Source organism: Physeter macrocephalus, chromosome 19, assembly GCF_002837175.3.
Source record: "Physeter macrocephalus isolate SW-GA chromosome 19, ASM283717v5, whole genome shotgun sequence".
Classification (NCBI taxonomy): Eukaryota; Metazoa; Chordata; class Mammalia; order Artiodactyla; family Physeteridae; genus Physeter; species Physeter macrocephalus.
This window is the reverse complement of record NC_041232.1, coordinates 32,906,707-32,922,823: the sequence shown is the minus strand read 5'-3', so window position 1 is coordinate 32,922,823 and position 16,117 is coordinate 32,906,707. Positions and strand designations below refer to the sequence as shown.

At 47.5% G+C, this 16,117-nt stretch overlaps 1 protein-coding gene across 1 annotated transcript in view; it reads left to right on the top strand.

The window, feature by feature from the left end:
* The first annotated feature begins 3,521 nt into the window (after nucleotides 1-3,521).
* EMILIN2 (elastin microfibril interfacer 2) overlaps nucleotides 3,522-16,117 on the top strand; it is a 52,083-nt gene continuing 39,487 nt past the window's right edge. The window contains exons 1-2 of the mRNA XM_024120884.3: nucleotides 3,522-3,679; nucleotides 4,219-4,341. Of these exons, the coding sequence (XP_023976652.1) occupies nucleotides 3,546-3,679; nucleotides 4,219-4,341 (257 nt within the window). The 5' untranslated portion in view covers nucleotides 3,522-3,545. The remainder of the gene's footprint in view (nucleotides 3,680-4,218; nucleotides 4,342-16,117) is intronic.

Genomic DNA, 16,117 nt, shown 5'->3' with positions numbered 1-16,117 from the left:
GCTCTGCAACAAGAGAAGCCACTGCAATGAGAAACCCGCACACCGCAACTAGAGAAAGCCCGCGTGCAGCCAAAAACAAATAAACAAAACCTTATTCCATTTCTTGTCCAGCCCCTGTTCCCCTCAGGACTGAGGCATATCAAGAAAAGTGGAGGGCTTCCTTGGTGGCACAGTGGTTAAGAATCCGCCTGCCAATGCAGGGCGCCGCAACAAGAGAAACCACCGCAATGAGAAGCCCGTGCACCACAACGGAGAGTAGCCCCCGCTCGCCGCAACTAGAGAAAGCCCGCGTCCAGCAACGAAGACCCAACACAGCCAAAAATAAATAAATAAATAAATAAAATTTATAAAAAAAGAAAAGTGGAGATTGAAACCTAGCAGGACCCTGTGATTCCTCCCTGGGTACAAAAGCCCCTCTGTGTTCCCAGTTTCTTCTTTGTAGAGAAAAAGGCTTTAGTCTCTCAGGCCTTGCCTGTGTTCCAAAGAGCAGACTCAAGCAGTTACTAATTAGAGAAGTGAGGGAATTCAGAAACAAAGGAAAAGCAGTCAAGCAAGAAAAGTAATGGTAGCTTAAACAATAGTTGAGCGATAAAACAGAGTCCTAGTTCCTCCTCAAGGGATGTACACAACAATCTGACACATATTTTTGAGTTGTTCTGCAGGAACTAAGACACCCCCCCCAACTCAGGTGGAGGGTGCTGACCATAAGCACGTGGAACCAGAGGACTGATGCTTAAGGTTCCTGCCACATCACTCTGTTACCTCCCCACCAACCAATCAAAAGAAAGTCCACGAGCTGATCACACATCCTGCGACCCTCACCCCAGATGTTGCCTTCAAAACCCTTCCCTGAAAGCCAAAGGGGAGTTCGGGTCTTTTGAGCATGAGCTGCCTGTTTTCCTTGCTTGGTGACCTGCAATAAATGCTGTACTTTCCTTCACCACAACCCGGTATCAGTAGATTGGCTTTGCTGCTCGTTGGGCGAGCAGACCCAAGTTCGGTTCAGTAAGTTGGTGACACAATCAAGAATATAAATCACTATGAGGCATGTTTGTTTTAAAAGAGAAAGAAATTACTTTGGATTGTTACAGGAAACTGACAGCTTTCAAGTGCTTATTTGAGGAAGTTGGTGGCTTATAAAGAATTCACACTTGCAGCATTCTGCCAATCATTTCCACTTTATTGCTTATGACTGGGACCAGATGATCTCCCCAGTTAGACTGTTTCTTGAGGTGCTTCCACTATCTCCTCAGGAAGCCTCTCCTGCTTTGCTTCTTCTGGAAGGCTCTCTGTTTCCTGAGTCTGAAGGGTCCCTTCCTCTGGCTAGAGAAGAGAAAAAGAAAAGGGTCTTTTGAGATCTTGGCCTCAAGTCTTCCATCTTCCCAGAGCAGTCCCACAGTGGGTACCCGTGGAGATGTGTCTAGAGAGACGCATGGGACAAATATTGTCTAACGTATCTGACTGCACATCAGAAACGTCACACGGTTCGTTGCACAGGAAGGCCTGAGAGCTCTGTAAACACAGAGCCGCACCGTGTTCACTCACCCATGACTTACTATTTTTGCAAGGTGCCTCGCATGTAACAGATGCTCAGAATAACATTTATTTACTGATTAAATTTGGTGTCGTGGTCATCTCAATAAAAAGTTGGTCCTCCAACTCCTGGACTGGAAGACAGCTTCCTGGTATAACTTTGAGTCAATGAAAAAACTAGATGGGATTTGATCAGTCTGACACACTCTCACGTCTGAGAATTACCAGTATTTAAGAGAAGTTGTGGTTTGTTAGCTGTCAGCTATAGACATACACAACTTGTGTGTTTCCTCTATTTTTTCCCTTCTGTCCCTCTCCTTCATTTCTGTGCTCTGCTTCTTCCCTATGACACTTCACGGACAAAAATGGTGTTAGGATGGGAAGGATAGGGAAGCCACACAGAAAGATAGAGATCGGGTTATGCAAGACAGCTTTTTATCCTTTTCTGTTACTTCCCCCTCAGGGTGGCTCTTTCAAAGGCTGGGATGACATCAGTCCATTATTTGCATGATCTTTCATTTAGAGAGTTCATGGACAGACTATGTCCTTACATGGTATATTTTTCTGCTTGGCTCTTGTGAAGTTTCTACTTAGGGAATTTTCTTCTATTTGCAAATCAAAAGGCCCTACAACATCATCAAAGCATATCAAGTAAAATGGAACACTAGTTTCATCTAGTTACAGTAGGGAACATAGCAAAGTGTTGTGGTCCACATCACAATTCACAGCCAACAGTATCCCGTCAACTCACAGATATTGCAGTTAATCTATGCAGTCTACAAATAACCCCACTCTGGTTCATTAGATGCAGTAAGTTAACTCAAATATCAATATAGAGTTCTCTCCTCACCCCAAGAACCCAACACTCTGGTGGGGATTTTATGTAACATTCTTCTGCAGAAGTTGCTTCATCCCCAAAAGAAATTGGTAGAGATTAGTGTAACTCAAAAATAGGCAGAAATAAAATGGAATATTATACAGCCATTAAGTAGTATTTTTAAAGGAAAATTTAAGATCTATGGTGAATTATAATTATGGCTCATTATATAATCATATTAAATAACAGGATTGAAAACTGCCCCCCAAAAATAGGCAGAAAATATGCAAGCAAGTGAAAAGACAAATGTCCAGCAGTGTCTGAACTGTTTAGAAGCAAAGGCGATTGTTGTGGAGTAAATGTCTTTAATATTGATAGAAAAAGAAAGTTCAGAATAGGACATCAGAAGCAGAGGCTGCGAGATGATCTGTATACTAGAGCCTGATGCTGTGCTTCAGAATCTGCTGGGAAGTTGTGGGGCTGTCGCTTCCAGTGTCCCCTGCTGCCCCGCACGTTGACTTAGAAACTATTTAATGGATGCGTAAGGGAAAGAAAGAGAAGGGGACCTGCGTTCATTTCCCCTAAACTCTCAAGTTCAAATGTGGAGGAATGGCCGCGTCTTGCCAGAGGAGGAAATCCAAGTCCGATAAAGGACTGATAAAGATGTTCCTCCTTCGCCCTGGGAAGCCGGCACCCAGGCCCGACGTGTGGACCGCCAGACTCGCTGACGGCGGCCCTTCCCGAGGGGCCGGGCGCGCCTGCTGGAAGGTGGGAGGCGGAGTTGCCCCGCTCCTGGGATAAGACCAAAGGAATGAGTAATTGGAAATTCTGTAACAGAGACCCTTCTCCCAAACCCTACAGCCCTTTCACCCCCCCAACCCCCTGCCGAGAAGCAAGAAGACTGGAGACAGACGTGGCGGAGCGAGAGTCACGTTCCGGAGAGGGAAGTGAAATAAAGAGGGCGGCACCCGGGGGGACCTGTGCGTCACTGAGGGGGAGAAGCGCGGGCGCACGGGGCGGAAAAGGAGAAGTGGGAGCGAGAAGCCGCAGGGGGCGGCCGCGGAGCGCGGGTGGGGGCGCCGCGCAGCGCCCGAGCCTCCTGCCTTCGGCCGCGCCCGGGCAGCCCGCAGCCTCCCGGCGCTCGCCCGACCCGCGCTCCGGATCCGGCCGGCGGGTCGCGCCCGCAGCGCACAGAATGTGGCAGCGGAGACGGCCCCGACCCCGCGCGCCCTGGCTCTGGGCGCTGGCGCTGCTGGTTCTGGGAGGCGCAGGGCTGTGCCACGCCGGCCCTCAGCCCAGGCACCCCGCGCGGCCCAGCGCCAGGAACAAGTAAGTTAGCGGTCTCTCCTTGCCCCAGGACGGCCCAGAGCCGTGGGCCCCAGCCTGCCCTTCCGTGACCGGCTGCCGGCCCCGAAGCTGCCCTGCCGAGGCGAGGAGCCGCAGCCGGGGTTCCCCCTCGGGCTGCCGGGGCGGCGCCTCTTCCGCGGTGGCCGCGCGCTCCGTGGCCGGCGCGGGGTGTCCCGGGCAACCTCGCCCTCGCCTCCAGCAGTGCTGCCTCCGGGGCCGTGGGGCGCAGGGAGTGTCCCACAGAGCAGGGCGATCAGGAAACTCCCCCCCCCGGCAATTACTGGGGCCCCCGGGACCGTGGGGGCTCTTCCCGTCTGTCTTTTGTGGGATAAAGGTGCACTCTCTCCAAAGGCGCACCCGCGCACCGGCCGAATATCTGCTGGTCGTGCTCCCGCCTCCGCGGGGACGACGGGCTCCCCGACCCTCGCGCGGTCAGCCGCCGGGTCGGCTCGGCCCCTCTCCCCCAGCCTCATTGTTCTCCCGGTTTATACCGTGCCCTTCTCCTTCTCTTTCCACCCCAGGAACTGGTGCGCCTACATCGTGAACAAGAACGTGAGCTGCTCGGTGCTGGAAGGAAGTGAGAGTTTTATTCAGGCTCAGTACAACTGTGCCTGGAACCAGATGCCCTGTCCGTCCGCGCTCGTGTAAGTCCCGGGAGCCGAGGGGCGGGCGGGGCGCGCCGGGGCCGCGGGGGTGGGGTCAGAGCGCTGGGCTCCAGCCGCTCAGTAAATCTCTTCCAGCGGGTGAAAAACTCAGCAGCTGAAAAGTTTGAGCGCTGAGCAGGGTACCAGGCTCGCTGGGGTATTTAAGGAGCGTGTGTTGCCTGGAGTCAGCGTTGAGGATGCACCCGCCTGGCGATCGCCGGGCATAGGAGGGGACGAACAAAGCCACCGACCCCCACTTCTCTCTCTCTTTTTCTTTCAATTTTATTACTAACATAAGGCAGCTGGACCTAATTAGATCCATATTGTGTGTTCTGGGGCACAGAGAAGATTCCAAAATGTATACTGCTAAAAACTTACATGTAGGATTAGCTGAGAGGTTTGCTCTAGCCAGTGTTCTAGAACAGGCGAGTCCGCATAAAACTGACCTCTTCAGTTGTAGGTGTTGTAGATTTCTAAAGTCCCCAGGAACAACTTGCTTGAAAGTGTGCGATTGTTGTTTTTTCAAGTTAGATTTGGGGGATTCAGCTAAGTGGTTGTCAGGAGAGAATGGTCCTTAAAGACCAGGGGGAGAATCTTTTTCCTTATAAAGGTTTCACTGTCTTAAAAAAAAAAAAAGAGGAAGTGAAGCAACAGAGTACCGATTTTGTTACATATATCACGTTCATTCAGTTGTCATCTGGCAAGTCTTTGTGTTTTTGTGTAAGCCAGATATCAGAGGATGAGCTGATGTGAATCAATGGCTGTTGGGGAACGCATGTGATGGCTGAAATTAATTGTTTTCCCCTAAGAATAAACTGTTTGTCTTAGAGCACAGTTGTCTTTACAGCAAAGTATAGCCAGCAGGCGGATCTGTCTTTGGCAAAGCAGAGGGACAGACTGGAACTTGTGCTGCAGGAAACCTTATTCCAGAAGGCAGTAGATGAGCCTTCAGGCCTATAAGGTGGTAGTGGTCCCTGGATCATTGCACATGGGCTGGGGTGAGAACTGAAACGGAGAAGGGATAATTCCTGTTAAGCAAAAACAAACAAACAACCCCCCTTCCCAACAAAACAAACAGAAACTTAGAAGAGATTCCCCACTTGCTGTACGCAGAGCATGAGGTCGAAATTGAATTGCTGTCTGTCACATTGAGTTGTGTAACCTGACAGAGGGCGCAGTGCCGTCATACTGCCTGTGTTTCTGGTTGGAAGGGGCATTTAACACGGACTTTCCCAGGTGTTTCTGATGAGTCCAGGAGCCTGAGTAACTCCTCTCAATTCACAGGTGTTGTCAGGTTTTCATTATTTGATCCTTAGAACCTGAGACCTGTGGAAGTGAAGGTTCTTGGGAAGCTCAGCCTGGAGTTACTGAGGGATCCTTCCCGGGTGTGGGACGTACAGGCATGGAGGCTGGCAAGATGCTTGAGTGAGGAGTGAAGTTTAGCCGCTGGTGACAGTCGAGTGTCTGGGAGGAGCAGGTAGGAGCCCGTGAGAACTTCACAGAGTCGGAGCAGAGCTGAATTGTTAGGGGCGGTGGAGGGAACGGAGGAAGAGAAGCCAGGAGAGGAGAGAGAGCGAAGCCACGACTTCAGAGGAGGGAGCTCCATCTTAGAGACCCCGGGAGGAGAAGCCCAGAAGGCTGAGGGGTCCAGAAAGGCCAGGGCTTTTAGGCAGCAGGAAGATTTGCTTATGCAGAAGGAGACAATTTCAGGTCAGCGGGGGGTATAGGCCTTGTAACTTGTGTGAGATTCAGGGCGTGGGTCGTGAGGAAACCCCTTTACCAGGAATCAAATGTGTTGCAAAGGTTTTGGTGGAAAAAGGGAGTTGAGCTGGTGAAGAATTAGAAAACTCGGCATGTTTTAGGACAGAAGTGAAAAAACCAAAGGGAGAGACTGAATATGCTCTGAGACTGAGGGGAAATCGGCAGGGAAACGAGGGGTTCAATGGGGAAGTCCTGCAACAAGAGGAGAAATTCCGAACCTGGCGAGGCATTGGGCGCTCAGCCGCCATGGGCTGTGGGGACCTAGCACGGGTATGCTTCCGGAAGGTTTAGACGATGCTCCGTTTGCATATATGGAGAGACTTAGATTCCAGACTGTGAATTTGGGTGTCGTCATGTGAAACTGGGAGCAGAGAGGGTTTCTGTGTGATTTGTGGACATTTTGAGTAATCACTTTCCTGAAGCCGTAAAGAACCTTCTGTGTGTCAGGCACTGTGTTAGGGCTGTTCATTCCATACATTAGTTTAATCCTTGCAACATCCCTTCAAGATGAACACCACTGTCCCCATTTTACCAATGAATAAACAAGGCAAGACGTTCCCTGCCTTTCCTGTGGTCGCATGACAGGTAAGTGGCTGAGCTGCCTCCAAACCTGGCCTTTGTGGACCGGCCTCTGTCCCTGTAACAATAGAGAGAGACAGACAAGACACAGAGAGAGAGAGAGTGTGTATGTGTGTGTGTCTGAGTGTGTGCCTTCTGTCGCTAGCACACTACTCAACTACTAGGAATATTTCCTCCTTCTTTCATGGAAGGCAATTCCCATATAAAAGTGAGTGAGCACCGTGTGTTCACGCCCGTGTGCTTTATTCTCTCGGGGGTCATTTGTGAGGATGCAGTGGACCACATCATTTTTCACACTGTCCACCATGCTGTGCAGTTTCTTATGTTATGAAAACACTGGCCGATTTGCTTTCTTTGTTTGGGTTGTTAGGCTGGTTGTTTAAAGGATGCTCTTAGGGAGGCTGGAGTGGTGGAGCTTGAGACATTGGGGAAACCACACCTGTGCCCCCCGGCTGAGCCACCACCTTGAAACTTGTCACCGGGGGAATGGAGGTAAGAGTATGCTTCCGGAAAAACCTTCAAAGCTCGTGTCCTGATGCTTGTGAGGTAGTGATACCATTCTTGTGTGCAGAGAATTCTTAATTCTTATGAAGACTTTTCTGTCACTAGGAATTTAAAATTAGGGCTCCCTCTGTCGATCTGTGTCTCTTGCGCACTAGATGTGAGGAGCGGTCTGGATCCCCAAGGCACAGGATTGTGTCAACAGACACCGCTTTGTCTTCCCTCAGCTAATTCCTAAGGGTGGCTTATCGGACCTGAAGAGGAGATAAGGGGAATTATCTGGTGATAATTATCTGCTGAGGAGGAAGTGCAGCTGCTGTAGACTCTAAAGTAGCATAAAGTTGGGTCGTGATTTACCATTTACTCCTAATTCTTAAGATGGGTCTAAGGATTTTTTCTCCCTCTGAGATCATTGTTTCACTTTACACTTCCATGTTAAGAAAGGCATAAATCTTTTAAAATTTCATCACATTGAAGAGTTTTTCTGATTCATTGTAAAAAACAAACAAACAAACAAAAAACCTCTGGCAGTTCCGCCCATTTGGTAGACTGTCACTGCCACACTGCCCCCCACACACACCCACCATGTAGCACTTGGGATGGTCCCTGGGGATCCACACCCGAGTCTGGGGTCTCCGCGGCGGCACCTGAGCATGGAGAGGGTCTGTCTTGGTCATGGGCTGGTTTTAGGGACACGTTTGGGGAGACATGGGGATGTGGGCGACTTAGAATTCTTTCTGTGGGGTGGGAATTGGGCAGGTTGATGTTCTTGGGAGGCTTGATACAGTGTCCAGGGCTGACTTGGTGAGAATCTCTCCCCAGAGCACATCCTTGTAACATGATGAGCCCCTTTATGGTCATTATCTTCCATCTTTACAGCAACCCTGGGGCATTATCCCCATTTTACAGGAGGGCATGTAGTCAGGAAGTAGCGGAGCCTGGACCCAAATCCAGGTTGTTATTTCTAAGCTTTAGGTTCTTCCCACCCCACACCCCTGCACCTCCTTGCTGTCTAAACCCACACCCTGTGAGGAGCGGCCCGAGGGGATGTGTGTGTGCAAGTGACCATGTGTGATGCTGTGGCCCTGACAGCCCTGGTGTGATGGGAGGGGAGGGGAGGGCCTGAGCTCCCTTAGAGCCCCCCTCCACGTGGGCTGGCCATGCTTGGATGCACCGCTGGTGGAAAACAGCACTGTCTTTCTTCTCCTTCCTGGACTAGGCATTGTTCCTTTCATGCATCATTCATGCCTCATGGCTGTAATTCCAGATAGTTCCAAACCTCCCACTCAGCTTGGTCCAGCTGACTGCTGTTAGTATTTGAGGCGTTTGGGGGCGTCCAGTGTGCAGAGCAGCTACCTCACTGGTAAGAACACGGAGGACCCCAAATGTAAGGCAGGGTTATTCCCCTGTATTCACTTCCCTCTGATACTGCAAACTCACTGGGGTTTATCAGCATCCACCCAGCCCAGCCCCCACCCCCTTTCTTGGGTGTGTAAGCATCTTGGTGAAATTTTTCCTAATAGCTCTTAAAAAAAAAAAAAATCTCATCAGTCAGGCAGGGGAGCTGGGTGAGGCCCACTCGAGGAGCCTGTGCTGCTGTGATAACACAGAGGGAGAATTTGTGAATTTGCAGCAGGTGTGAGCTCTGAGTGCCGAGTTTCCAAAACTCTTCTAATCCTTAGATTCTAGGGGGAGCAGATGGTCATTCATTTGGAAGAAACATTTTCTATTAGGGAGCAGTCTCAGCCAGGAAAAGCTTAAAAAGAGAAAAACACTTGAGACTGGGGGGGAAAAATGAGGGCTTACATCTTCTAGAGCCAATTCTACGTTTTTTATGTCTCCAGAAATAGAATTCCTCTCCATTCAAAATGTGCCTTTTGTGTATAGCTTTGAGAGAGTGTTTCTTCCTTCTGTTTTTTAGCCAACATCTTGCGATTCGTTGGCTGTGACGAGCCTTGCTCCTTGGTACCGAGGGACCCCAAATCAAGCCCTGGGGAAGGAGCACCTGCACAGAGGCGCCTAGAGCTGCTCAGGGCCCTGCTGCCTCCCCCTCTTTGGGTCCCTGTCCTTACCAGCCTTTTCTGCTTCCCTGGGCTCCCCAGACCTTCCTTTCAAGTTGCTTTGCTCTTTTGCTTTTTTTGCTCCTTTCCTCTTCCTAGGGTCCCAGTAGATAAGATGCTGTGTCTGTAGAGCCCTTTGGTGTTTCCAGAACATTTTCACGTTCATTATTTTATTTTATTCTCATCACAAACTCAGCCAGGAGATTAGGTAGGGCAGAGATTGAGGTCTTGGAAAAAGAACTTTATGCTTATGGGCTATACTTTCTAGCTTTCTTATCTTGGAGAAGAATGAATAGGATTCACATAGCGGTTATGGTCTTAAGGAAAAGAGTTTGTTTTTGTGAAACCTCATGTTATTCCCATTATCTGGTCTTCCTCCAACGATCTGTGAGTCCACCACTTTGGCACTTGGTCACTGAATTAAAGTTCTGAGACAGCGAGAAAAGGGGAGGTGGTGGGGGAAGTTCAGGGGGCAGGTGTCCCCTGAGGTAGTCCCTCAAGGCTGGCTGGTGTGGCCAATGTGTCTGGAAGAGGAGATAGAAAATGCGGCTTCTGGCCTGACCTCTACCAGCGCCGAGCTGTGTGACTTCAGGCTAGTCACTCAGCCTCTCTGAGGTGCGTTTTCCGCATCTCTACATTACGGGTGAGGTGACAGAGCTGTAAGGTACGCTCACCAGCCATGTCTAACGAACACTCCTTGTTCTCGCTGTTTGGATTTGTTGCTTCTCGGGTGGTCTCCACTTTGAAGGCTTTGACTTTCCTGCCAAGTTAGAGAACGGCTGAGGTGCTTAAGAATGAAATAAATACATTCAGTGACCCAAGATAATAATTAAGAAAATGAAATGATTGAAATCGACTTTTCAATGTGAAGTTAAACTCAGAGGTTGTTTTGGAAGCAGAGCCAGTCGTAGAGTTTCTTTGGGGAAAGCACGTAAGTGGTTACGGTCGATTTAAATAAGTGCTCTGGTTGCCGTGGGAACCTTGGTTCCTGGTTCTGCAGGTGTTTGGGTGTCCATGGCGGGGCCGTAGAGTGAGGTCAGCTGGGTGTTCAAGGATGCCTTTGCTGAGGCCCAGGCCATCTTGCATCCAGCCAAGAACACGCTGTTTTAATTCTTTGCTCTTGGAAAAACTCCTCTTCCTTGTGCTGGGAACATTACGATGTTATTCATGTTTACTGAGTGTGAATAATAAGGCAGGTACTGTGTATGACAGTTATCCAGTGTTTTACATACTGTTTTTTAAAACCGAAAACTGACAGACTGCCAGTGTTCAGATTACTTCCAGACTGTCACCCAAATGTTCTGATTTATTGTTGGTTACATGACTGTTTCACTACTCAGAATTAACTGCTTCTGTGCTTGATGAAGCAGTTTTCTGGACTTAAAGATAACAATGACCCACTTGATAAAACGACATGAGCGTGACTTTGCCTGATGAACGATTTTCCTGCGAGGATCAAGAGAGGAGCAGAGTAGTTTTCAGGATGACAGCAGTTCACACTGGAGAAAAAATAATGAAATGATTAAAACGAAGCTCACCAATAAGTTTTCTTCTTTCCTTCCTGTTTTAAAGTGGTGATGGGTGCTGAAAAAAAGTAGGGAGGTTTCAAACTAACCAAATTCCTGGTTTGAAAATGCTGTGGAAGCAAACTTTTCTGGGTGTGTCAGGACCCAGCTGCTCTTTTTTTTTTTTCCCCACCTAAAAAAATATTAGAAGATTAAGGAATACGCCTAAAAATTATTCTTTGCAGCATCAGCCTTTCAGGACAGTGTATTTTGCTGAGCATTTGGTTCAAAGAAATTTGAGACAAGTAGTTTAGATGAAGTCTTCTCAAGCTGATCTTCCGATGCAAGGGAATTTGCCGTGAGACTTCTCAGCTTTTCCCTGACCTCTCCCATCTTTATCCACATTTGTGATCGTTAGGGTCTGCCGAATGTTCGGGCTTACTAGATTATCTTTTCTGAGATTTGCTCACAATCCATTACGAGGTACTAGAGATTTCCCTCTTGCTGAAAGCTGCTTCCCTGCATCTGCCCAGCCTGGATGCTGTTAAAGGATCGTGACAGAAGGACCTAGACTTTTTTTTTTTTTTTTTTTTTTTTTTCTAAACCATGGTGGTGAAAATGCCACTTGTGTTCTGCTAACTGAAGCTTTTCCGACCTAGACATTTTTTTTTTTTTTTTTTTTTTCTAAACCATGGTGGTGAAAATGCCACTTGTGTTCTGCTAACTGAAGCTTTTCCGTGTATCTTGAAAGCGGAGCCCGAAAGCTGTGGTGGTGATTGCAACAGAGCTCAGGGCGGGGACGAGTTTCACAATCCAGCCCTTCACTAGAGATCTTTTCACCAATAAAGTGATTCTCTGGCTCTCGTTGGTTTCAACCCCAAGAGCTCTCACATGCTGGGGGGATGACGGCCTTGCGCAGGGAGGCATCGCGAGCCTTTCTGGATATTTTGAACATTACAGAATCTCTAGGCCGGCCGTGGCCCTGATGGTGCTCAGGCCTGGTTTATACATCAGGTGGCCCACCTTGGAGATTCCCCAGCTGCTGTCTGCTCGGGCAGCAGCTTTCCAGGACCACAGTGCAGCGTCAGGGCCCTGGCTCCGTCATGATAAACGATGTGCCTGTTCTCATCCCAACATGATGTTGGGAAGAACAGAAGATGTGCCAGAAGATGTTGCATCATCTTCTGGCCACTCTCAAGGTATTTGGGAGTCGTTCTGTTGCATCACTGCAGAAAACAACTAGCAAGATGTAACCCAGATCCCCTGCTCACTGACGGTGCAGGAGGGAGGGAAGGCAGAAATACCATTCATGGCTTGTTTCCTGAACCAATTTGCACAGTGCCCTCTAAGCCCTTCTTAGCAGAATCGACAGTGGGAAATAACCATCCCGGTGAGGAGTCACTCCTTGTCATATGTCTAAAACGTTCATCTAAATCTTTGACGTTTTGTGTTATTTTACACAAAATGGCAATTTGAAGGTGGCTATAAAAAGGAAAATTCTGTTTTATTTTCCTTAATCATCACTCCATACCTTCAAAAGTACAAAAATAAATATTAGGCCTGAGCTCCCAGTAGATAAAACAATTGGTTGTGTGTCTGAACAGTAATCTGATACATTAAAAAAAACAAAAACAACAAAACTTTAGTTAAATCCTCATTTTGAAACTCTGAAAAAGGCTTAATAATGCTGGTTTGGGTTTTCTCTTCACTGAGATATATAATCAGATAGTCAAGACTATCTAGCACTTTGCTTTTGCAATTCTGATGAGATTTTTTTCTTTTTTAATTTATTTTATTTTATTTTTGGCTGTGTTGGGTCTTCGTTGCTGTGTGCGCAGGCTTTTCTCTGGTTGCAGCAAGCGGGGGCTACTCTTCGTTGCGGTGCGCAGGCTTCATATTGCGGCGGCTTCTCTTGTTGGGAGCACAAGCTCTAGGCGCGCAGGCTCAGTAGTCGTGGCACGTGGGCGTCAGTAGTTGTGGCGCGCAGGCTCTAGAGCGCAGCCTCAGTAGTTGTGGTGCACGGGCTTAGTTGCTTCGCGGCACGTGGGATCTTCCCTGACCAGGGCTTGAACCTGTGTTCCTGCAATGGCAGGCGGATTCTTAACCACTGTGCCACCAGAGAAGTCCCTGATGAGATTTTAAAGTACCTGAATGCATAAAAAAAAAAATAAGGTGTATATTATATATAAAATATATGTTTATATATAAAATACATATATTATATACAAAACATATATATATATATAAAACAGCTTTATGGAGGTATAATTTACATAAACTGTACATATTGAAAGTTGCATAATTTAACATGTGTCTGTACCTGTGAAACCAACATCACACCAGGATATGGAGCATCTCCATCACCCCCAAGAGTGTCCTCACACCCCTTTGTAATCCTTTCCTCCAGTTGCCCACTCACATTCCCTCCTCAGGTAACTGATGATCTGTTTTCCATCACCGCAGATGAGTTTGCATTTTCTAGAGATTTATGTCGAGTCATACAGTCTGTAGTATAATGTTAGGTTTTTTCATTCGGCATGGTTATGTTAAGGTACATCCATGTTGTACTATGGAACGATAGCTGATTACTTTTTATTGTTCAGTAGGATTCCTTTGTATGTGTCCACCACCATTTGTATACAGTTGTTTTATAGCTGAGGACTTCTGGTGAAATATAGTGTGGAAACTCATTTATACTGATAGTAAGGTTACTGCTCTGATTTTTCCGAAGACCCATTGAGATGGTAAATACATAACAGATGTAGAACGCTGGATAAAACATAATGGAGTAAGAAAAAACACATTGCACGTTTTCGCCCCGGGAAATGTTGGATTGAGGCTGCGTAATTAGCATACACCATTTTGAATTGGCACAAAGCTCAGTAGGGTTAAAGTAGACTTATTATTTGAAGAGTCTTGCTTCCTTGGTTTCATTAAACAAATATTTTGGGGCACGGCCTCTGTCTGGCCCAGGACTAGGCCCCATGGGGACACAGCAAGGAACCCGACCTCTCTCTTGCCCTCCAGAAGTTCATGTCCAGTAGGTGAAATGAGACATAAACAGAAATAATTACAAAGTAAAAGGTAGGCAAGAGAATTGCAATGGGAGAAGCACAAACAGCTGAGGATGTTCAGAGGTGGAGGAAACTGTTTCCAGCCAGGAGGAATCTGAGAACTTGTTTGTAGGTGGTGACATCCTAGCAGGGCTTTGAAGGTAGGTTCCAGTTGAAAATATATGCATATGGGAGAGGATACCAGCAGAGGCCAAGAGAGGACGTCAGCCAGGGCCTGGAGGAGGGGGTGAAGGGAGGAGTAAGTCTCGGTGTCCGCAGGGCTGGTCCCTCTGAGGGCCGTGCAGGGGCGTCTGTTCCCCGCCTCTCCCCTTGGCTTGTAGATGGTCATCGTCTCCCTGTATGTCTCTGTCCAAATTCCCCTTATTTATGAGGGCTAGGGCCCGCCCAGATGCTCTCATGGTAACTTGCTTACCCCTATGGGACCCTACCTCCAATTAAGGCCACATTCCCAGGTACTGGGATTTGGACTCCAACATATTTTGGGGGCGACAGAGAATTCAAGCCATAACCCAGGGTTGGGAGTTTGGGCTTTATCGTTTAGGCAAAGGGGAGTCATGGAAGGTTTTAGATCAGGGACACCAGCAGAGCTTCCGAACGTTAATCTGGCAATTTGTGCAAAATGGGTTTGAGAGGGGAGAGGATGGATGGGTCTGGGGGACGGCAGGAGGGGCCCTGTCGGGAGCCTGGCCGGGGTCCCTGGTGGGTGGTGCTGAGGCAGATGTGGCAGGAGAAGTGGGTCTGGCCATGGAGGGATGAGCAGTGACTGAGTTGGAATGGCCAGGTGACCACCTCACTGTGCTTCACGCACAGTAGCACTGCTGAGATTTAGGGTCTCTGAGCATCTGTTAGTCCGTTGTCAACAGTGTGGATAAAAAGGACCATACCTTGTGAAAGAAGGTGAATTCGTTCATGGACTGTTGTTTGGAGGTTATGGCAGTATTGCCTTTATCCACAGAACGATCAGGACCTCATTATTCACCACCTTTGATGATCAGGAATCAACTCTAATCCTGCATGTGGGCAATTGGGTCTGTTCTTATAGAAGCAGCCCATAGTTTTAGTCTTATTGTAAATTTTTGCCTTATGGTAAAAATAATTATATACGTCCTGTCTGATGTAACTGGTCTTTGACTGAGTTGGCACTAGAACGGTGACTGTTATGGATAATAGGAGTATATGGGCTCCAGCTAAGTATGATTCTTCCATAGTAGATACTGGTGGCCCAAGGAAAGCCATAGTGTGGTCCTTGTGGGTACCCAAAGGATGTTTACTGAATGAATGGATGAAAGAGAAAGCATGTGAATTTTTTTTTATTAAGACTATATTTTTTTGGAGTAGTTTAAGATTCACAGCAAACCAAGGGGAAGGTACAGAGATTTCTCATAAACCCCTGTCCCCACACATGCACAGCTTCCCACACTATCGACATCCCCACCAGTGCAGTGCATTTCTTAACAGCTGATGAACCTACACTGACACATCATCAACGAGAGCCCATAGTGTTCATTCTTGGGAGAGAAAGGTTTTAGCTTGTTTTTCCTCCCATTGTTAAGACTCATATGTGCTGAGTTTGGTTTTCAGGTTTCAGGCCTGGAGACCATAAGTTTGAACATGGCTGTGTTTTTAAAATGGAAATTGTGACATACGTATAGTCTTTGAAATGATTGTTCGTGATGAATGAAAATACAGTGGCTTGCAGCTAAAATGAGGATTTGTGATGTGATACACTCCAGTTAAATCAAGCAAAGTAGTGATGTACATTGTCATTTAGATTCCTGAACTGGTCATCTCATTGTGACCTTGGAAAGCTTTTTTACCAAGGTGTAAGCGTACATTGACTCTCTGGGTGAAGTATGATACAGCTTTGATTTGGGGAGGGTTCATTTTACACAGCTCCAAGAAATGGCTTGGTGTAATTGGGAGGATACAGTGACCAAAGATAGAAGTGCATTTTGAAAAATAGAACTACCATACGACCCAGCAATCCCACTACTGGGCATATACCCTGAGAAAGCCATAATTCAAAAAGAGTCATGTACCACAGTGTTCATTGCAGCTCTGTTTACTATAGCCAGGACATGGAAGCAACCTAAGTGTCCATAGACAGATGAATGGATAAAGAATATATGGCACATATATACAATGGAACATTACTCAGCCATAAAAAGAAACGAAATTGAGTTATTTGTAGTGAGGTGGGTGGACCTAGAGTCTCATACAGAATGAAGTAAGTCAGAAAGCCGAAAACAAATACCGTATGCTAACACATGTATATGGAATCTAAAAAAAAAAAAAA